At 45.1% G+C, this 24,187-nt stretch overlaps 1 protein-coding gene across 1 annotated transcript in view; it reads right to left on the bottom strand.

Annotated features, from left to right (window-relative positions):
• Positions 1-24,187, bottom strand: part of LOC144693540 (serine/threonine-protein kinase PAK 4-like) — a 62,616-nt gene that overhangs the window by 21,038 nt on the left and 17,391 nt on the right. The window contains exons 2-6 of the mRNA XM_078563384.1: positions 20,864-21,103; positions 17,347-18,057; positions 7,309-7,755; positions 6,548-6,681; positions 5,123-5,249 (exon numbers count right to left, since the gene is read on the bottom strand). Coding sequence (XP_078419510.1) covers positions 5,123-5,249; positions 6,548-6,681; positions 7,309-7,755; positions 17,347-18,057; positions 20,864-21,070 — 1,626 coding nt within the window. The 5' untranslated portion in view covers positions 21,071-21,103. The remainder of the gene's footprint in view (positions 1-5,122; positions 5,250-6,547; positions 6,682-7,308; positions 7,756-17,346; positions 18,058-20,863; positions 21,104-24,187) is intronic.

Below are 24,187 nucleotides of genomic sequence, written 5' to 3'. Positions count from 1 at the left end.
GGGGACCTCAGAAGAAGGCCGAGGAGTATCAGCCACTCACAAAACAGCTTCTACAGCCACAATAGACAATACACAAGAGACAATGCTCAATACAGAAGTGACATGCACCCTGGGCGCAGTCCAGTGTCTCCGAAGGCAGGCAGATGCCAATACTAATGGTTCTCTTACCACCTGCACAGACCCAGTCTAGCAGTTATGTCCTTCAGTACTCACCATCTCAGCCAGTAGTGGTGCTACTGAGCCACTGTTGGTGATGGGCATTGAGGTTCTCTACCCAGAGTGTATTGTGTCCTTGCCTCCCAGTGCTTCTTCCAAGTTCAACATGATGAGTACTGGTAGTAGGTGATAATCAACAGGAAGTTTCCTTGCCCATATTTGACCTGCTGTCATGAGACTTCATGGGGTTCAGAGTGAATACTGAGGACTGCGAGGGCCACTCTCTCCTGACTGTATGGCACTGTGCCATGATCCCCACCCACCACCCTTTGCCCTTACACCTAATAAACCAACCCAACCAGTATCCACCATGGGAAGTCTTCAGGAGCCATGATGAGATAAATAAAATAAAGTTCTAAGTTTCTATTGCAGACTTCATTAAAAAAAAACTCATTCATAAAAACCAAATCGCTACATTTACATTCCTTCAACTATATAATCCCTTATAAGAACATACTCACTCATAAAAACAAGCATTAGAATTCATAGTCCCACTTCAAAGAGTCTATAACCCTTTGGAGCTGTGAAATGGAAGGCAATCATTGTGACAAAGGAAGGTTGTGAAATCAGTCATGCAGCACAAATCCAGTAACTATGCCCTCAGGCTTATGTCAACAAACAGGGTAAAATAGCAAGCAATGATTTTTTTGTGGCTCTGTAAATCTTTGAAAAAACTGTGTTAAGGGCAGGAGTTTTAAATGCCTTAATAGCTTCACAGATGCTTTTGACCTTTTGGCCATGCATCTTGACAGTTGCTTTTGACAGTTCCAATAAGTTTATGCCCCTTTTAACGCACATTCATGTCCAATTTTAACAATCCCAAAGGGTACCTTACCTCTCCCAAAGGTGTCTCAGGATCATATCCAAAGGGGTACCCCATCTCTCCTAAAGGGTGGCCCACTTCTCCAAGGAATCCGCAACGTTTAGACCTGCACCTACCAAGTCTAATCTGCATACGTCATGTTTCCCACCCCTGGCTAATGAAATTCAGACATGACTGGAGGCAGCTGCTGTTTTATATCGGCAGTTGCCTCTGTGAAACGAGCACACAGAAATCCTGACCTGGGCCCATTCCCGCCCCCGCAAAAATGGTAGTGCTTGGGGACGGGACTTCTGTAATTTGGCTTCTTCCTTTATCTTTGCAACGACAGAAGACCTCTCTGTCGTTGCGAAAATTAAGGCCTATGAGAGAAGGGAACAGAGTGAGAGAATATAAGAGATAGTGGGTGGAATTTAATGTAGGTGATGTGATGGGAGAATAATGGGAAACCTATGTCACCTCTCCAAGGGGCTTCCATCACTATTTAAATGCAATCAGGCACTTTAGCGGGCAGCATCAGGCCTCCCACAGAATTGAGCCCCAGTGGGGTGGATATCCTGCCGAGACCTGCTGGCCAATCAGAGGCCAGTAGCTCCCCATTGCCAGCAGCCCCACTGGGAGCAATGGTTACTGCTGGTAATGCTCTGAGGCCTTCACAAGACATCATTGCTGGATCCCTGGAGACAAGTGAGTGGGGTAGGTTGGGAGTCACAGGGAGGAGGTTGCTGGTGGGCGGTGGGGAGGGGCTTGGATGTCAGGGCAGGGGTGGCTGTCAGCAGGCACCCCCCCCCATGTTGGGTTTCTCTATCAGGCAGTGCATGCCATTGAAAGAGGGACCCCGCTCTGGGAGGCTGAGCTACCTTCAGGAGCCATGGGAGACCGTTGCAAGCTTGAGAGAATCCCTGAGCCACTACTAATTCCCGATGGGTTCAAGGATAATGGCCAGAATATAACGCTTGTCGGGCAGGCGCGTGCCCAACCTGACCAAGCGTAAAATAATGTGTGATGACGTCAGGCGAGTGGATGATCTATCTCGCCTCCACCGGAGGTCCCTAGCATCAGCGATGCCAGTCTTCAGCCAATTTGATTCACTTCATGTGATATCAAGAAACGGCTGAAGGCACTGGATACTGCAAAGGCTATGGACCCTGACAACATTCCGGCAATGGTACTGAAGACTTATGCTCCAGAACTGGCCGCGCCCCTAGCCAAGCTGTTCCAGTACAGCTACAACACCAGCATCTACCTGGCAATGTGGAAAATTGCCCAGGTACATCCTGTACACAAAAAGCAGGATAAATCCAACACAGCCAACTACCACCCCATCAGTCTACTCTCCATCATCAGTAAAGTGATGGAAGAGGTCATCATCAGTGCTATCAAGCGGCGCTTGCTTAGCAATAAGCTGCTCACTGACGTTCAGTTTGGGTTCCATCAGGGCCACTGAGCTCATGACCTCATTACAACCTTGGTTCAAACAAGGACAAAAGAGTTGAACTCCTGAGGTGAGGTGAGACTGACTACCCTTGACATCAAGGTAGTATTTGAACGAGTGTAGCATCAAGGAGCCCAAGCAAAACTAGAGTCGATGGGAATCAGGGGGAAAACTGTCCACTGGTTGGAGTCATACTTAGCACAAAGGAAGATGGTTGTGGTTGTTGGAGGTCAGTCATCCCAGTTCCAGGTCATCGCTGCAGGAGTTCCTCAGGGTAGTGTCCTAGGCCCAAACATCTTCAGCTGCTTCATCAATGACCTTCCTTCCATCATAAGGTCAGAAGTGGGGATGTTTGCTGATGATTGCACAATGTTCAGCAACATTCTCCTCAGGTACTGAAGCAGTCCATGTCCAAATGCAGCAAGACCTAGACAATATCCAGGCTTGGGCTGACAAGTGGCAAATAACATTTACACCACACAAGTGCCAGGCAATGACCATCTCCATCAATAGAGAATCTAACCATCGCTCCTTGACATTCAATGGCATTACCATCGCTGAATTCCCCCACTATCAACATCCTGGGAGTTACCATTGACCAGAAACTGAACAGAACCAGCCATATAAATACTGTGGCTACAAGAGCAGGTCAGAGGCTAGGAATCGTGCGACGAGTAACTCACCTCCTGACTCCCCCAGCACCTGTCCACCATCTACAAGGCACAAGTCAGGAGTGTGATGGAATACTCTCCACTTTCCTGGATGAGTGCAGCTCCAGCAACACTCAAGAAGGTTGACACGGTCCAGGACAAAGCAACCTGCTTGATTGGCATCCACATCCACAAACATTCACTCTCTCTACCACTGATTCACAGTAGCAGCAGTGTGTACCATCTACAAGATGCACTGCAGGAATTCACCAAGCCTCCCCAGATAGCGCCTTCCAAACCCATGACCACTACAATCTAGAAGGACAAGGGCAGCAGATAGATGGGAACGCCACCACCTGGAAGTTCCCCTCCAAGTCACTCACCATCCTGACTTGGAAATGTATTGCCGTTCTTTCACTGTCGCTGGGTCTAAATACTGGGACTCCCTCCCTAACAGCTCTGTGGTATGCCTACACCACATGGACTGCAGTGGTTCAAGGCGACAGCTCACCGCCATCTTCTCAAGGGCAAATAGGGATGGGCAATAAATGCTGGCCCAGCCAGCGATGCCCAGAACCCAGAATGAATACAAAAAAATACTGCAGCAGGGACACAATGTGAAACCCTCTACCCCACTAACACAGTTACCCCATCTATACTCTAAAGGCACAATTAGCTGCCTGATGCATTTAATTGGCCCCAGCTCCTGGAAGCCTGAATACTGAGGTCAGAGCTGCACCCAGGATTGGGCAAAATTGCCATCCCAGCACACTCATGGAGGCACAGCAACCGGTGGGGACTTGGTATCAGACTCAACCTCCTCAATGACCCAGGCCTCAGCCAATTGCTGAGCCTTTGCCTCACACTGGTATAGAAGTAACGGGCAGTAAGAAGCCTGCCCCAGGCCCCAATTACAGGTGAGCCCAGACACAGCGGCACTCGATAACAAGCAGGGAGGTGTGGGTGGAGGTAGGGTGGGAGGTAAGAGGGTAGTTTGGTGCTCAGGTCCCAAGGGTGCTGCTGAATTTAACACACTGACAACTTTCAGCAACAGGCTGCAGCCAGGGAGCAGAGGTGAGGGTGAGAGGGATCAGAAAGGTTAGACCGGTGGAGAGATCAAAGTCTAGGCCAGGAAGCAGGAAGTCAGAAGGGTCGGGAGAGGGGGAGATGGGAAGAGGTTGGAAGGGGTCAGAAGAGTCAGGAATGGGAGAAATCGTAAAGGTTTCATAGGATTGGGAGGTGATAGGATGGTGGGAGTTCAGATTGTGGGTGGGGTGCGTCCAATCGCAGGCGGGGGTTGGGGGTGAGGTGGGCACAATAGGTTAGCTTGGTGGGCCAGGGGGAAACCCTAATGTCCCTCTAGGCTCACTAGCAGATTATTGCCTTTCCAACATTGCTCGATTTAGCATTCCATGTTTCCCTTTAACTGCCAGGTTTTTCAATGCCTGAGAAAACCAGCCAGAGTTAAACCTAAAATGGAGAAGAAAAAAAAAATCAGACGCAGGCACCCTCATTAAAAATTTAGATTAGCAACCCAGCTCCTGCAAGTGGATTGGTTGCCCGCACCCCAAACCACCTCCATTAAAACTTGAGTGGGCGGGCTCAGGACGGATTTGAGAATTTTTACACTTTTGCTTCCCGCCTGACCCAAATGCGCATGTTCTTTTTTGAGGTGTTAAAATTTCCCTCGAGTGCCAGCAGCTAGTCCCCTCCAAGCACCCCCAGCCTTGGTTTGTGTTTTCAACACAATCACTAAGCCAGAGGTTGCCAATGGGGTTCACTGGACAGCGAGCAATATTTGCCTACCTTAGCCCAGAGACAAGGAGTGTAACCCAACACCCCCACAATCATCCTCCATCTGCTGAGACCAGAGAGGCCAGGGAAGGTGTCTAGCCAGTTTCCTGCCCTGTGTCCATCACAGTACCACACCATGTGCTAAAACTTTTAATCACTGCAATTTTGAGGGATATTATTTCAACTTTAACTAGTGTTGTCTCTTACCCGTCCGTCGAGTGTGAGCAGAATGGAGTCACTCTTGATGTCTCTGTGGATCACATCCTGGGAGTGGAGGTAAGTCAGAGCCTTCAATATTGACAGGCAAACAGTAGCAATCTGCTCCTCATCCATCCTGTACAAGCAGTTAATGCAGGATAATTAGTGAATGCAATCTGTCAGATATCTGTACATGTAGAGAGTGTGACTGGGTCAGGATGGCACCTGTAGGGAGATAGAGTGTGATTGTGTTGGAGTGATATCTATTGAGGACAGAGTGTGGTTGGATTGGGGTGACTTTTCAGGGGACAAAGTGTGACTGAGTCAGAGTGACATCTGTCAAGGAGAGTGACTGGGGTCGGAGTGACTCCTATAAATGACTGAGTGTGACTGGATCACAGATACATTTAGTTGAATTGCATTGAAATTTGACCCAACTCAACAGTTGGATGCTTGCCCTCCACATGAGCAATACGTCTAATCCTATGTGCTCTCCACTGAGTCACTAGAAATAGTCTTTTTCTATCCAGTCAGTCTCGTTCATTCATAATTTAGAATATATTTATCAAATCAGCCCATTACCTCCTCTGTGCAAACAAACAGACCCAGTTGATCTAGTTTTTATTTGTACTTGCATTACCTCACATCAGGCAGGAAGCTTATTATTAGGGACAGTAAGTGAGCTAGAGTAACATTAGGTAATGATTGGGTTGACTTTGAGTGCTAGAAATAAAATGCTGACAGGAAGAGCTAGGTGCCAGTATGTCTGTGCAGGTGGGGTAAATTCAGAAATAAGGATATGATTGTGTGAGAAATGTCTGGGAGGATAAGGAAGTGCTGACAGCATGACCAGCCTGATTGCTGAAGCATGTGAAATGTCTACAGTGCAGTAAACAGCTCAAGCTGTAGTGCGCAAATTGAAGATGGGAAGTTCTCTCAGTGACTGCTGATGTCCTTACATGCTCACCTTTTGTTGACCTTTCATATTTAACTGAATAAAGATGGCATACTCCAGGAAACTGGAGGAACACTAAACAGTCTTGAAGAGGCCACTCTAAATGGTCAGGGGATTTAGTGCATGAATCCCCAATGAGTTTATTACTTGTGAATATCAAGACGTCAGTCTCATAAGTCTGGCTTATGTTCAGTTTATAGTCAATTAATAAATAAAGATTAATCATCAGACAACTCTTCATCTCGAGACCATGAGCCTATATTGAAATGAAAGATTAAGGATTGTTTTAACACTAGTGAGCCTGTGCTGCATCCTCTCTATTATCTCAATGACAGTCCTATAGTGTGGTGATCAAAATTCCACATGGTATTCCAATTATGATCACTTCATAAAGGTTCACCATTACATATCAAGAGTCTGATTCAGATATCAGGATAAACACAGAGTTTGACTCAGTGGAGCGGATGCTGTGAGAGTACCTGGCAAAGGCGATGATATCGGTGAGTGCTCCACCCTGCAGGAGCTCCATCACAACCCACAGTTCATCCCCAACCAGATGGCTGCTGTACATCTCCACCACGTTGTCATGATGATAATCTCTCATTATTACAACCTGAAGAACAAAACAAAAAGGTCTCTCAGTGATGGGATCTGCCTCCATGGAGGAAAAGCTGTACCACTAATGTACTGATCGCACTGCACTTGTGCCTCACCACCCTCCTACCATTGCATCCCTAACCTACTGATCCCCCCTTCACTGTATCACTCACCCACCAATCCCCTCTCTCTGTATCACTCACCCACCAATCCCCTCTCTCTGTATCTCTAACCCACCAATCCCCTCACTCTGTATCTCTAACCCACCAACCCCCTCTCTGCATCTCTAACCCACCAATCCCCTCTTTATATCTCTAACCCACTGATCATCCCCACCTCACAGTGTCTCTAACCCACTGATCCTCCCTCACTGTATCTCTAACCCACCAATCCCCCCCTCACTGTATCTCTAACCCACTAATCTCCCTCTCTGAATCCCTAACCCGCAAAACCCCTCTCTCTGTATCTCTAACCCACCAATCCCCTCTCTCTGTATCTCTAACCCACCAATCCCCTCTCTCTGTATCTCTAATCTACTGACCCCACTCAGTTCCATTTGCCTATTCCCAGTAATTAGTGTGCTCAATGTCTGTAATTTTGAGGTGCACATTGGCACAGCATCCCAAGGAAGCTTCGCCCTTACTTCATTGAAGAGCAGCTCCCGTCGTTGCTGTGTCCTCAAGTCCATCCTTTTCACTGCCACCCTTCGGCCAGTGTGCTTCTCTGTTGCAACACACACGATGCCTGTGGAGCCCTCCCCAATTTTACTGAGGGCCTCCAGCTGGTTCCTGGGATCACTCTGGTTAACCACTGTTGCCATGGCACTCCTGAATTCCTCGTGTGTAACTCTGCAACCTCGACCAGGTGAACTGGTTTGAGGTTGCTGCTGCTGAGCTGGGCTGAGCTGTGGAGAGCTGTGTCTGTTGAGGCTGGGTTGTTGTTGGGTGATCCCTCTCGATGGGTCGGGGACATGGCTTGGTGCTGAGACAACTTCAGTCTCCTTTTGCTTGGCAATCGCTGCCACATTTTTCCTCAGCCTCAGGGCATCATTCTGAATTATTCCTCCATTCTGCCCAACCTGGTTGTTTACCTTTGGAAAGGATTCAAACACAGGTTCAGCTAAACCCTTCAGCAAAAAACTCATCCGCTAACACAGAAAAGATCCTCTTCTACACCCCGATCCCTGTCCACATTAGTCCCATCATCACTCCTGATGGTGCCCTGCACCACCAACTCCAGCAGAGTTTATCAAGCCAGCAAAGGACATCTCACTTGCAAGGGGCTGGTGGGGTCGTGGGGGGCGGCCTGTCAGTTATGGGCATCCACTAGCAATCTAACATTGCCCCATACCACTCCCCACGCTTTCACAGAAACACTCTCTTCTCCAATCTCCTCAGTGCCTGGTCTGCTACTTAGTCTCAGTTTTCTGCTCCTCTTGTGGGAGATTGTTTCATTCAGGGCTGAGCTGGTCCCCATCTGCTATGCTCCACTGCTGCTCAATGACCTCTGCTCTGCCCTATTGTCACTTTTAGCCCTCCACTAGAACACTGAAACCACTTGTACATTGGTCCGTTAGTATGCTGGACATACTAGTATAGCGGATCTAGCATTACACTGGATCAGCCAGCACACAGGATTTGCCAGAATACAGGGCGTACAAGTGCACTGGATATACTAGGATAGTGGATCCTCTAGTACACTAGATTCTTTAGTACACTGGTTTTGCTAATATATTAGAACCACTAGCACACTGGAGCTACAAGCACACTAGATCCACTCGGTACAGCAACCAACTAGGAAGGCAAATCGCATGTTGGCCTTTGTTGCAAGGGTATTGGAGTACAAGAATAAAGTCGTCTTGTTACAATTCTACAGGGCATTGGTGAGGCCACACGTGGAATACTGCATGCAACTTTGGTCTCCATCTCTAAGAGAGGTTATATTACGTTGAAGGTAGTACAGCGAAGGTTCACTAGATTGGTCCCTGGGATGAAAGGGCTGTCCTTTGATGAGAGGCTGAGTAAATGAGGCCTATATTCTCTGGAGTTTAGAAGAATGGGAGGTTATCTCATTGAAACACTTGACAGGGTGGATACTAAGGAGTTGCTTCTGCTAGCTGGGGGATCTAAAACAAAGGGCACAGTTTCAGGATAAGGGGATGATCATTTAGCACTGAGATGGGGAGAAATTTCTTCATTCAGAAGAGTGTGAATCTTTGGAATTCTCGACTCCAAAGAGTTGTGGGTGCTCTATCATTGAATATATTAAGGCTGAGATAGGCAGATTTTTGATCTCTCAGGGAATCGAGGGATATGGGGAGTGGGAGGGAAAGTGAAATTGAAATCCAAAACCAGCCAATGATTGTATTGAATGGCAGAGTAGGTTCAACAGGCCATATGGTCTACCCCTGCTCCTACTTCTTGTGTTCTTATGCCAGTACACTGAATCCGTTTGTATGTTGCATCCATTTGTACACTGGATCCACTATTAAATTGAATCTGCCAGCACTGAGGATTTGCTAGTATATAGGGTCTACTAGTTCATGTTGGGATATGTTGGGATAGTGGATCCAATAGTATACCAGATCTGCTAGTAAAGTGGATCCACTAGTACTGGATCCAATAGTGTACTGCTTCCACTAGTATACTGGAACCACTAGCACTTTGGATCTGTTAGTATACTGGATCCACTAGTTCAACTGATCCACCTGTTAACTGGATTCACTAGTACACTGGATGTTAGTATACCAGATACATCAGCACACTGGATTTACTAGTATACTGGAAGCATTAATATACTGGAACAGCTAGCACACTGGATCTGGTAGTATACTGGATCAGCTAGCACACTGGAACTGTTAGCACTCTGAATCTGCTGTCGTACTGGATCTACTAATATACTGGATCCACTAGTACACTGGATTCACTGGTACACCAAACCAACCAGTATATTAGATCCATCAGTACACTGGATCCACTAATATACTGGAAATGCTCGAATATTGGATCAGAGCTAGCACACTCAAATTAAATCCTTTAAAGTCCTCATTCTCTACCACCCACCCAAGTATCACACCAAACTTCTCACTGAGATATCTTTAACATATTCCTCACTCGGCCTCTGCACCAAGCAACTTCTCATCCCCTCTGATTTCAATTTCCATCTCAACTCCCCAGGAGCTCATTCACTGAATTCACTGACTTCCTGTCATCCTTTAAGCTCTCCTTCCATATAAACTCCAATAGTGACAGACACCTCTTGTATTCACAGGTGAGGGCATCTTCTGTCACTTCCTTGCATCCTTCTCCATTCACACTCTCCTTCTTTCTCCCAATCTCATTTTCTTCTGTATTTGACCCTGAAGTAAACTCTCCCTCAAGTTATGTACAACAGAACTAAGGATGTTAAGGCATTAGAGAGGGTGCAGGAAAGATTCACAAGAATGGTTCCAGGGATGAGGAACTTCAGTTATGAAGATAGATTGGAGAAATTAAGACTGTTTTCCTTAGCGAAAAGAAAATTGGGAGGAGATTTAATGGAGGTTTTCAAAGTCGTGAGGTGCCTGGGCACAGTAGATAGGGAGAAACTGTTCCTGCTCATGAATAGATCGAGAATGAGAGGGCATGGATTTAAAGTAATTAATAATTAATAAAAATTAATAAAAGAAACAAAAGAGAAACTTTTTTACGTAGTAAGTGGTTAGGATTTGGAATGCACTGCCTGAGTGTGTGGTGGAGGCAGGTTCAACTGAAGCATTCAAAAGGGAACTAGGCTGTTCTCTGAAACGGAAGGATGTGCAGGGTTATAGGGAGAAGGCAGGGGAATGGCACTAGGTGAGTTGCTTACATGGAGAGCTGGTGCAGATACCATGGGCCAAATGGCCTCCTGCTGCACCATAACAATTCTGTAATTCTGGAAATACCCAACCGTCTTTTGCCTTTGGCTCTCCATTCACCACAATATTTCTGCAGTTGTTGATCTTCTCAATCATACTCTTACCCGCTACCTTTGATGACCTTGCCCCTAGTAAAACAACCTCTCTCATCTGGTCGTTCGTCTTGGTATGTGGCCCCCATCTTCACTCCCTTGTCCAGTAAAAGCAGACTTGAACTTTAATGGTGCATAAGTGCTTTAACCATTCATCAGCAGATCTGGCTGGATGACATCGCGCACCAGCAGACGCTGCTGTCCTTTGCCAAAATTGCTCACTATTTCTGAATCATCCTGGAATGCAAAGATAAACTCTGGCTTCATTTCTTCACCATCAACCATCTCCATAAACCCCTCTCTCCTGCTTCACCATCCTCACCTCTAACAACAAGTGTGGATAGTTCACTGACTTCTTTCTCACTAAGCTTGAGGCCATTATTTTGCTGCCTCTGCTGCATCCTCCCCCTTCCCATACCCACCAGACCAAGCTTGTCCAAGGTTCCTCCTTCCTTAGCTCTGAACTCACATCTTTTTCTAGTTTCTTTCCTATCACCCTCAAGCCAATTTCAAGTTAATCTTATCTGTGAAAACCACCTCCAACTCTCTCAACCTAATTTTCATGAAACTGCTGAAGACCCAACTTCCCTTCCTGGCCCCCATGTTAGCTGATATTGTAAAAGATTCCCTCTCCTCAGGTACTGTTCCCCTCCCCTTCAAATCTGGCAACACCTCTTCAGAAAACAATGTAAAAGATATTGGGCTGTAACTTCCTCGGAATGGCAATCAACGTTGGATTGCCATCCGTGCCCAATTACTTGCGTAGATATTTTTCTGAGCCTGTATTGCCTGACCTCCTGACTCAAGCTGGGTGAAATCCAGGGAGTGCAGCTCATCTCAACATGGAAGTCCAGCTCTGCCGAATTGAAGGACAACATGTGCCCCTTTTTACAGCACTGGCCAGACCTCATGGGGGGTGGGGCCTCAGGAGGGGGGAGGGGGTTGGGGGGCCTGGGTTCAAGTAATATTCACTCCATACAAGTGCCAAGCAATGACCATCTCTAAAAGGGGACAATCTAACCATCTGCCCTTGACAGCCAGCAGCATTGTCATCACTGAATCTCCCACCATCAACATCTTTGGGGTCACCATCGACCAGAAACTTAATTGGATCATACATATGAATATTGTGGCTACAGGAGCAGGGATTCTGTGGCAAGTAACTCATCTCATGATGCCCTAAAGCCTGTCCACCATCTACAATGCATAAGTCAGGATTGTGATGGAATACTCTCCTGAGTGAGTGCAGCTCCAACAACATTCAAGAAGCTAGACACCATCCAGGACAAAGCAACCTGCTTGATCGGCACCTCATCCACTACCTTAAACATTCACTCCCTCCACCACTGGCACATAGCAGCAGCAGTGTGTAACATATACAAAATGCTGTGCCAGAACTTGTCAAGGAATCTTACATAAGCCTGTGACACTGAAACAGCTCTTATCAAATTCTCATCCTTTGTGACTATGACCATGCTAAACTATCCCTCCTCATCCTTCTCTATCTGTCTGCAGCCTTTGACAGTTGACCACACTATCCTCCTCCAATGCCTATTCTCTGTTGGCCATCTGGATGGACCTGTCACTGAAGGGCAGCATTATCCAGAGACTTGAAGTGAGGTTCCCTATTTACACTGACAACACCCAGCTCAAACTCACCACCACCCTCTTTTGATTGCCTCTGATTTGTCAGACTGCTTGTCCGACATCCCATACTGGATGAGCAGAAATTTCCTCCAATTAAAAATTGGGAAGACTAAAGCCATTGTCTTCAAACTCCTTACAAAATCTGTTGCTTCGCCACTGATTCCATGTCTTTCCCTGCTTACTGTCTCAGGTTGAACCAGCTTTTTTGCAACCTGGGTGTCCTATTAGACCCTGTAAGCTCGTAATCCCATATCCCCTTCATCATCGAGACTGCCAACTACCACCTCCATCATATTGCCTAACTCTGACCCTGTCTTACCATATCTGCTGCTGACACCTTCATCCATGCTTTTGTTACCTCCAGATTTGATTATTCCAATGGTCTCCTGGCTGGTCTCCCATTTTGCACCTTTGCTGAACTTCAAATCATCCAAAAACCCTTCCGCTCATACACTAACTTGTACCAGATTCCATTCTCCCATCACCCTTGTGCTCACTGACCTAAATTGATTTCACCTTCATTTTAAAATTCTTATCCTTGATTTCAAATTACTGCATGACCTTGTCTTTTCCCATCTCTGTAACCTCCTTCAGCCTTACAACTCCCCCAAGAATTCTGCATTCCTTCAATTATGGCCTCTTATATATCCCTTGCTCCCTCCACCTCATTATAGGGATGTACGATTAACATGGTGATTATGTTACTTAACTAGCAACCCAGAGACCTGGAGTAATGATCTGATGACATGAGCTCAAATCCTGCTACTGGGGAAATTGTTCTACGAGGCACAGCCATAGCCTGCTCCCTACGTGGTCTGGTCAAAATGTGACTCCGAACCCCACAGCAATGCTGTTGACTCTCAACAGTCCTCTCAAATGGCCTAACAAGCCACTTAATTATGTAGGGTTGTGCAATAAATATTTTCTATCGAGGTCCACATTCCATGAATGAGTGAAAAAAATAATTGGCAGCCGTGCCTAGCCCTAAGCTCTGGAATTATCTTCTTAATTAAACCTCTGGCTCTCCACCTCTTTAAGACTCATTAAAACCTACCTCTTTAGGCCAAGCTTTTAGTCACCTAATTTATTTGACTTGTTGACAATTATATCTGCCAACATTTCTGAGAAATGTCTTGGGACATTTTCTGATGTTAAATGTGCTATATGAATGCACATCATTCTCATTCTATACCATGTCTCTGAACATTAATTTCTCTGAATTAATTTCCAATTAATGCACTGTCTAATTTGATATCTTTCTTTCCAATCTATCTGGGTTAATTCCCACTTTATTTCATTGAAATATTTTCTTGGCCAAGTTTCCTAGATGTACCCCTATATTTACATTATTCGTCTGTCCCATTTCATGTACTGCATTTTCCTTTACAAAATAAGATAATTCTTGGCATTAAACTTGATCCATCATCTACCCGCCCACTCCTCTAACCTATCCATTTACTATTGAGCAGAAACTTAACTGGACCAGTCATATAAATACTGTTACTAAAAGAATAGGTCAGAGGCTGTTCTAAAGTCAGAACTCATCTCCTGACTCCTCAAAGCCTGTCCACCATCCACAAAGCATATGTCAAGGAGCATGATGGAATACTCTCCACTTGCCTGGATGAGTGCAGCTTCAACAACACTCAAGAAGCTCGAACCAGCTTCCCGGTCAAAGCAGCCCACTTGATTGGCGCCATCCACCAGCTTAAACATTCACTCCTTCCACCAGCGACACACATTGGCAGCTCCGTTTATCATCTACAAGATGCACTGCAGAAACTCACCAAGGTTCCTTTGAAAGTACCTTCCAAACCCATGAGCTCTGCCGCCTAGAAGGCCAAGACAGCAGACTCACAGGAACTCACCTGCAAGTTCCCCTCCAAGTCACACATCTATCCTGATTTGAAACTAAATCACTGTTCCTTCACTGTCTCTAGGTCAAAATCCTGGAACTCCCTCCCCGACAGCACTGTTGCTGTATCTACACTACACAGACTACAACAGTTCAAGGCAGCAGCTTACCACCATCTTCTCAAGGGATGAGCAATAAATGCTGGCCATGCCAGTGATGCCCACATCCCAAAAGCAAATTGTAAGAAAAAGTCCCCCCACCACCTGTAGAATTCTGCACAGTTTGTCACGGCCTCTTAATTTGGTAAAATTCACAAACCTCTGCATCTTTATTTTAGTACACACATATATAATTATATGCATGTATGTTTGTAAAATGAGTGACAATGACAAGGTCCTATTTACTTCCCAACCCTGTTAGCTCCAAGAAGATGGTGGGTAATATCCTTCTAAACATTTTTTCATTGTGCATGGTCTGGTCATTTGAATGCATGATACCTTCAAATTTGTTTGTGCAGCCACAGTATCGTAAAAGGGATAACCAGTGAGTAGCCTGTGCAGTTCCTTTCAGATTGCAAGACACATATGCAACTTAAAGGAAACCATGGTGGTGGGTCTTCTGTAGCAATGGGTTACAACTGAGTGGTTTGCTCAGAACATGGGACTGGGGTTACATGTAGTTTCTTTAATAAGAGCATTAGTAAACCAGTTGAGGTTCTGCAACAGTTACAGAATCATAGGATCATAGAATGGTTACAGCACATAAGGAGGATATTTGACCCATTGTGTCTGTACCAACTCTCTGCATGAACCATTCACCTGGTACCTCTCCCCTGCCTTTTATAGTCCTACACATTTTTCTTCTTTAGATAATGATCCAATTTTCATTTGATAGCCACAATTGAACCTGCCTCCACCACAGCCTCAGGCAGTGCATTCCAGATCCTAAACACTTGCTGTGTAAAAACGTTTTTCCTCATGTTACAATTGTTTCTTTTGCCAATCACCTTAAATTGGTGTCCTTCTACTAATGGGAGCATTTTCTCCCTATCTACTCTGTACAGGCTCCTCATGATGTTGTAGCCCTCTATCAAATCTCCTCGTAATCTTCTCCAAGGAGAACAGTCCCAGTGTCTCCACTCTATCTAGGTAACTGAAGTTCCTCATCCCTGGAACCATTCTCATGAATCTTTTCTACAGTCTCTGTAATGCCTTCACATCCTTCTTAAAGTGTGGAGCCCAGAACTGGATGTAATACCCCAGTTGAGGTCGAACTGGTGTTTTATACAAGTTTAATATAGCTTCCTTGCTCTCGTACGCTATACCCCTATGTTGGATCCTAGTCACTAGTTTAGTTGGACTAATGGATCCGGGTTGCAAGTTTGTTTCCGGTTGGCCAAGTTGGTACCATAGACAGAGTAGATCAGCAGACAGTTCTTATGTAGAACACATTCTATTTATTTACAAAGGAATGCAACAGCTACACTTGAGTGCTTACAACTCAAACCCTGTCTCTGCATTACAGACTCTAACTCTGGACTACTCACTACTGAGGTAGCCCACACTACTCTGCTGTTGGGTACTAAGATCATGTGATCTTCCATTATAACATTCTTCTTAAAGGTATATTACACATCAGCTTACCACACCCGATGAATAAAGCTTAGGATGTTGTATGCTTTATTAACTGCTGTCTCAACCTGTCCTGCCACCTTCAATTATTTTTGCACATATACACCTCTGTTCCTACAACCGCTTTAGAGTGGTACCCTTTATTTTACATTGTCTCTTCATATTCTTTCTACCAAAATAAACCACTTCACATTTCTCTGCATTTAGTTTCATCTGCTACTTGTCTGCCCATTCCACCAACTTGTCAATGTCCTTTTGAAGTTCATCATTATCTTTACAGTTCATAACACTTCCAAGTTTCATGTCATCTGGAACTTTTGAAATTTTGTCCTCTACACTGAAGTCTAGGTCATTAATATACATCAAGAAAAGCAAGGATCCTAACACCAACCCCTGGGGAACCCCACTATTAGCCTTCCTCCAGTCCAAAAAGCAACTGCTCTCCATTTCCTGTCATTCAGCCATTTCCATTTTGCTACTGTTCCTTTTATTTCAATGTTGTTTTCCCCCCCACCTCTGGTGCCAACAAATTTACCAGAATTGTTAAATTCAACTTCCTACAGTGGGATTTGAACTCACAATCTCTGGTTTACAGGTCCAGGGGTCTAAGCACTAAGCTACAATGGCCTACCTTCATCTTGGGCCTACCTCCAAACATCAGTGGAAAACAAAAGCAATTTCAGAGCAAGTTGACATAAACTGTCTCATATAAATATAATGCCCCATGGGTAAACAGATGCACTGATGTTCATAATGTCATGGAGCTATTAATGTATATAATATTTTGGAAAATATTTTTCTTTTAAAATAGAGGTTTATTCTGTGGGTGTGCCTTAATTGGATTAAAGCCAGCTAGTCTGGGTGATTTGATCTGTACTAGTTTTGATATGTAAGAGAGATGGTGTGTTTTTGCATTTTTGAATAGAGTATTCAAGAAGTAGGGTGAAAACAGACGCCCATCTAGCAGCTACCATGCAATATGTTTATATTACTAATAAAATTGGTACTATGAAAGGGGTTTTATTGTTAGAGAGATTTAGTTCAGAGGCTGTTGATACAATGAGAATTAACATTCAATGGGCAGTGGTAGGTGTAACAAGACAACCGTTTTGGGTGTGCAGAGCAGAGGCAATGTGAGATCAAAAGGCAGCTGCAAGCCTCCAACTGGCCCCACAGGAACCAAAGTGAAAAGAACCTAATTTTGAATTTGTAAGGTGAAAATGTTTTGCCTGGTGTTTGGTTAAGTCTACGGGTTGCTGTTGCCTTAATGAAAATTAATGTGGGAATTTGTTATAAGTTATGATAGTAGTAATTTATAGTCATGTGTATATATATTTTAACCTGTGTAAATTAATAAAATGTTTCATTTAGCTGAATGCAAAATCACGAGAACTGGTGGTCTGATTCCTGAATTTAGAGTCATATCTCAAACATAACACTTAAAATTATAGGCTATGACAGTTGTTTAAAGTTTCCCTCTAGGATTTTTAAATAACTCTGCTTTACCAATCGCATCGGTCATAACAATAACCTCCAATCTAGGCAATTCCAACTTCCGTACCTGAGTTTGAATGACCGATGTGACTCCTGCTGAAGTGTCCGGCAAGGGGTCTGCTGCTAGATTGGTGTTGAGTGAGTGCCCTGTTGTGCCATTCTCTGGAGCGTTGAAGGAGGTGCTCGAGCTCAAGTCCAAGCTGTGCTCTCTCGTCCACTTTGGGCTGGACTGAACAAAGAAGCAGGACATGGGTCTCCAGCCAAGACTGCTCCTTCTCCCTGGTCTCAACCTGCTCACCATACTTGGGAAGACAAGTTCTGCAGGGATTTCATTAGATGGGACAGTGGCATCCTGGGGTTCAAGTGAAAGACTTGGTAAATTGTAGATAGACTTTGTCCTCTGTCGTTCATATTCCAACGAGGGTATAGTTAGGTTCTTGATTGATCTGTTCATGTGAACCTCACCCCCATTTTGTTGCAAATATGAACACTTTTGTAAACTCAACCTAGCCGTGAAGTTCCCATTCTCTCCTTTACTCCTTCCATGGTGACCTCTGGAGAAGATCCTGCTCCAACGTCCTGTGGAATTTGGCTGCTTTTGCAGCATCTCTTGGGTGCTGTTTTCCTTGATTCTCCTCAGTAAGCACTCTTTTCCTCGGGATGAGCAAACAGTGTTTCTCCGTAAAGAGTTAGATCTCGTGACTGAAAGTTTCTGTAGATCAGACAGCAGCCCTGTGATGTAACCATTGCTTCCAGGTGTGTTTCCACGAACAATGGGCTGTGAAATAAAAGGTAATGTTATTAAAGATTTATTTTAGGATTTATTTATAAGGATTTTATTAATTTTATTATTTTATTAAACTTGTATCATAATCAAGGTCAAAGGTCAGGGGATAGTTTGCATTTGCATTTCCAATCAATGGGTCTAAATCAAAAATTCAGCTTTTGGATTTATCGTTTGCATCTTAAAAGGTGATGTTGCCAGGTTATAATTAATTAGAAACCGTCTGCTTAAAGGCCTATCAGAAAAGGAATGTACTGGGTGAATTTTGATACATTACTTCCTATGCAAACAGGCAGTTCTTATCTTATTTGGTTTTCCAGTTGTCAGACACACATGAAAATCCATGAGACTCCCCCAACGAACAGAGAAAACCCCAGAGGGTGAGCTGTTTAATCGGTACAGAGCAGGCAGTCTCTCCTTGCAGGTACACGCACTACTTACATAAACCCCACAGGGCAAGACTCTGTTTGATCGGTACAGAGTGAACATTCTCTCCCACAAAGGACACAATCACTTACATAAACCCCCACAGGGCAAGACTCTGCTGAGTAGAGAGAGTGAACACTCTCTCCATTAGGGGCACACATCACTACATAAACCCCACAGCATTTGATCAGTACAATTAACTATTAACCCTCCCCAACCCTGACACAGATTGTCAAACACCCACCGTCGTGGACTCACCTTGGCCTCTCTCCTCACAAACACAGATTGTCAGCTGCCCACACTGTTCATAGATGAAAAACAAGTTTACATACTTTACCAATGATGCTGAAACATGACCAGCCTCCTGGGTTAGGGTAAATGCTGTGAAACTGAAGCCTGTGACACATACACACACACATATACACATTATACTATTCCATACTGAGCACTGAGGTGTCAGTACTTGAGCAGCCCTCCAATCTTTGCCTAATCCTCATACCACAGGCATGAAGAATGAGGAAAACAACCTGAGTCACTGTAGAATTCACACAAAATTCTAGGTTGCTCCTCCACCAATGGTGTCCAACTAAAGGAAAAATCTTCCTGATGTAGGAATGGTCTCATCAGCCCTTACAGAATTCATCAACACACACTCGCACACTTATACATATATATATATATATATATATATACATACATACATATACACACTTAGGTTCGCACAGATTCACATGCTCACACACATTCACATGCACTCATACACACACACTTGCTCACACACATCCATAAACGCGCACAGACTCAAACATGCTCATAACTCATACACTGGCAAATTCCCATACACACACTGACTCGCTCATACAGATACATGACTCATGAATACGCATGCCCCGAGATTCCCAAACTCACTCACTCACGCTCATGCACTCGAAGACACCCACACTCTTACACTCACACTGATACATATTAATACTTGCACCCACATACATTCATGCACACTCATAGACTCACATTCACACACATACAGTTGCACAGACTCGTGCATGCATTCAGACACTACTGAACTCAATTGTTTCTGTCCTGTGAGATGATGGTTTGCACCATGGTGGTCAATTGTGTGTGTGACACATTGCCTGGTGTGACTCAGGAGCCCCACTTTGGCATGGCGGTCTTTGCTGCAGAAGAAGACAGTGCACGAAGAAGGTGCACAATTCGTGGTCTCTGTTTACTCTGAGCCCTCTTTTGGGCCAGCTGAGCTTTTCGATTCTGCTCATCTCTGCCAATGCCCTTTCAAACAGTCAGCCTCCAGAGATCATGGCCATCAGCAACTGTCTCCCAGTGTCACAGTCAATGTCTTCCATCTTCATACCTCCCTTGCAGGTTCCCTTGTAGCAGAGGTATGGACACCCAGGAAGTCATGACTCAGTGGCCAATTCACCATACAGAAGAGTATACAGCCATCATCCATCTGATGAACGTGGCCAAGCTAGCGCAGACATAATTGGTTTAGCAATGAATGTATGCTGATAGAATTAGCATGCTTCAGGGCATCTGAGTTGGTGACCTTGCCCTGCCAAGAGATGTCAAGGATACCGTCTGAGTCAGCAAAGGTGGAAACTGTTCAGCCTTTTCTCCTACCTAGTATATGTTATTCAGGTCTCACCACTATATTGGAATGCGCTGAGGGTGCAGGCTCGGTTGACTCACAATTTGGTGTTCTCAGTCAGGCTACTGTTGTTCCACACTCACTTACTCAGCCTGGAACTCGCATGCAGACTCATGCTCATATACTCGCGCACACTGAAAGGCACAGATACTCACACACACTCATACTCAAACTTTCTATCATTGGAAGGTGTAACAGTTATGGGCCGGGAAGAAAATTGGTTTTAATTCATGTTATATTGTTATAATGATTAGCTTTAGCTTACAAAGGGTTAACTAACAGTTGCAAAGTTTTTAAACCTCAACTTGAAAGTTCATTTGGAAACAGTGAGATGTTGTTCACTACTTCCCACAGCAGTTAATCCCTGGTGATAGAAGTGTTCCCTGAGGGTAATATCAGGCAGGCTAGTCATCCACTTTCGCATGTTACGTGTTTTAAGACACAGTGGTTTATTAGGTCTGTTTTACTCAGTGCCCTACTGCCCCTTCCCTTTAATTGTCAACCTGTTAAATCCCTCACCCTCAGTGCCCCCCCTGCCCTCCCCCTCCATGGCCCTCACCTCATGTGCCCCTCACCCTCAGTGCCCCCAATTCTCACCCTCAGCACCTTCACCATTCATGTCCTTCACCCCCAATACCCATGCTGTACCCTCCATGCCCCTCATCCTCAGTGCCCTCACCCCTCACCTTCAGTGCCCGCTGGCCTTACCTTTGGTGGTGTGAGCTCCACTGGTGTAACCCCGGATGGATCTACCAAAGGTTTTGGCCGTTTCACACTCTCTGCCAATAGCCCCTGCCACTGCTGGGGCAGGCCAATAAATTTCTGATCTTGTGGGTCAAAGGATGTGTGGACCCTGTGCTGGAAGTTGAGAGGAGCCGAAATCTCCAGTCGATGGGCTTTCCTCTTCTTCCACATATTGAACTAGTGCAGGGAGCTTCAAGAATGAATCTGTAATGCAAAGAAACTGAGGTTAGCAGCATATTAGGAGAATAAACAAGCTGGGGCTGGGGACCTGCCAGCAGTATTACCAGGCGCTCACATTCCTTGGTCTGCCTGTCTCTGAAAGCAACCAATGGTAAACAAAGGTGTGCAGCCACACCTCATGGAAACCTGCGAGCAGCTGAATTACAAAGGGTGGTTTTTAAAATTATAGACAATCCCACTGTCAGTATGTGGGTTCAGCACTGAACTGAACTGAAGCTAGGTTAGTGACTTGCCCACAATAGCAACAAGTGGAGTTCCCATCAAAACTTCTTCCCAGCCACCTTTCCAAAAACACTTTTTTCAAAAAATACTTTATTCATAAAGTTTGCAAAAGCACATCACATAACATCGCCCTCAACCTGATGGCCGCATCTGTGCAGCAGAATGAAGCTGTATGTAGGCCCTTGGTATGCGAACACCAAGTGTCACTAGGTGCTGAAATTCTATCTGTCATTGACATTACATAAAGCATAACAGAGTTCAATTTCTGTCAGTCCAGTATATGGCATTCTGAGGTGCTCATCGTTATAGGTTATATTTACAATATACATTTCATGTCAAACATTCTCTGGTGCGTACAGCCTGAGGGGTTTTACACGGGTTTCAGTGCCTCAGTGTACTATAGTGGGGGGCCTTAGACAGTTGCTTCTCCCCATTGAGCCTTTGAGCAGCTGTCCCAAGCTTTAGCCTGTCTTTCAGCACGGAGTCCTGCACCTTAGAATGTGCCAGTCTGCAATACTCGACTGTGGACAACTTATTGCACTGGAAAACTAATAAGTTTCAGGTGGGCCAATGAGTACCTTTGTTACAAGTTGATGGTCGTCTAGCAGCAGTTGATGTTTATATCGGTATGGAACCCTGTGATCAGCCCATAGAGCACAGAATCCTGTCTTATGGAACTGCCCAGGGTGAACCTGGACAAAAACCACTGCATCTCTTTCCAGACCTGCTTTGCAACGGCATGTTCTAGAAGAAGGTGGGCAACACTCTTTCCCCAGTGCAGTTGCCTGGAGGGCAGCATGCACAGGCAGAGAGACTCAGGGCATGCAGGAAGGATCTGGCAGTGAAGGTCCTCTCACCACCTGCCAAGCTACATCTTGGTGCTTGTTTGAAAGTTCTGGTGATGAGGCATTCTGCCAAATGAATTTGGCAGTCTACTCAAAGAATCATCCAACTGGATCCAACATCTTTTCTTGCAGGGCCTTGAGGATGTTATGTGCAGACCACTGCCTGATAGATGATCAAAGGTGTTTTTCTACACAAACTTTTCCAGAAGGGACAGGTGGTACAGTATGGTCCAATTAAATGGAGTGTTCCACAGCAATGTGGCCAGACCCATCCTTCCCAACACCGGGACAGATAGAATTTCAGCACCTAGTGACACTTGGTGTTCGCATATCAAGGGCCTACATACAGCTTCATTCTGCTGCACAGATGCGGCCATCAGGCTGAGGGTGATGTTAGATACGTTTTTCCCTCCCCTATCCCAGAGATTTTGTAGATGGACATGGTCCATTTTCATTCTCTAGATAAAGCAGAAGATGGCTCAGGTGACCAATGTGGCATAAGAGCAGGCTATGGGCCTGACCTGCACAGAGAGTGCCTTGTACCTGATGACCAGGTTCTTAACTGCAATGGAGAGGGAGCATCGCTCCCACAAGCCCAGGTTTGTTTCACCGTGGCTACATGCTCCTTCCAGTTTTTGGCACATGCCCTGGTCCCTCCGAACTATATCCCAAACACCTTCACTTATTCTGACCTGATGGTGAAGGGGACAAAGCCCCAGTTCCCAAATAACATGACCTCACTCTTGCTCTGGTTTACTTTGGCTCCCAAGGCCTGGTCACGGATGCTCCTCAGTCTGCGCACTGACAGTGAATCAGAGCAGAAAATGGCGACGTCATCCATGTACAGGAAGGCTTTGACCCGAGTGCCTTCAATGCCTGGGATTGTCACCTCTCCTATGCCTGCATCCATCTTGACGGACTCAGCAAAAGCTTCAATCCAGAAACAAGAGGGGGAGAGAGGGCAGCCCTGCCTGACTCCAGATTTGATCAGAAAGCTTTCCACTTCCCAACCATTCACATTAGTAATTCACATCAGTGTGGTTCACATTAAGCAGCGGAATGGGTCGCCAATTTCTGATTTGTTCCCTCTCCCCCTTACACTTGTAGTGGGAGTAATGTTGCTTTTCTTCATGGATTCTGGAATGTTGCCGGCCAGAAGAATGCCCTTGTACACTTCCAGCAAATCAGAGGCTGACCAGCCCAAAGAGTCGAATAGAAATAGGCTGGTAAACCATCACTTCTGGGAGCTTTGTTTGACTTGAAGGGCCTGATGCAGTGGTCAAAATCTCTTTTTTTTTCCCAAAGGCTCTTTGAGATTTTCTTGAGGGCTACTTTTTGATTTTTGGGGACTACTTAAGATTAAGATTTTAGGTTAGAAATCAAACTTTACTCGGCGCAAACTTGCACTGGGCCTCCATTAAAGAAACAAGAGGCTCGATGCTGGGCAGGTGGCCAACAACAATTAAACAGTTTTCGTTCATTCACCACCATCCCTCCCTGACCCACCATCCTCCTCCAGTTGTTAATGTTAAAGCAAACACAAGCTCTGGAAGGTCAGGCTCTTCTAGATCAACTGGACTCCCAACTTTTTCTACACATCAAAGCTATATAGCAGCCAAAAAAAATCTTATATACAGACAGACACTTCTAAAGCAGAAACATTTGAAGGAAAATCGAAGGGGAACAGAAGAAAACTGGATGTTCCCCACAATATTTTTTCTCCTCCCACCCCACATTTCCACACTTCAAACATTGCTCCCAAAATAATTTACTGGACAAATATAAAAGAGGAAGAAGGTCAGTGGAAAGGATTTAAGTTTTTTTTCTTTTTTGCTTGCTTATTATTGTTCCAGAAGTTGTTGGTAAACTTGAAAGCCAGGCCCAGGCGGAGAGTTTTAGAAGGAGAAAAATAAAGATTTTTTAAAAAAAAAGAGTTGGGAAATCATATGCACAAATAAAATAAGCTGCGAGTGTGAAAGTG

The sequence above is a fragment of the Cetorhinus maximus genome, chromosome 18, assembly GCF_964194155.1.
Source record: "Cetorhinus maximus chromosome 18, sCetMax3.hap1.1, whole genome shotgun sequence".
NCBI classification, from domain to species: domain Eukaryota; kingdom Metazoa; phylum Chordata; class Chondrichthyes; order Lamniformes; family Cetorhinidae; genus Cetorhinus; species Cetorhinus maximus.
This window is presented reverse-complemented; position numbering and strand designations above follow the sequence as displayed.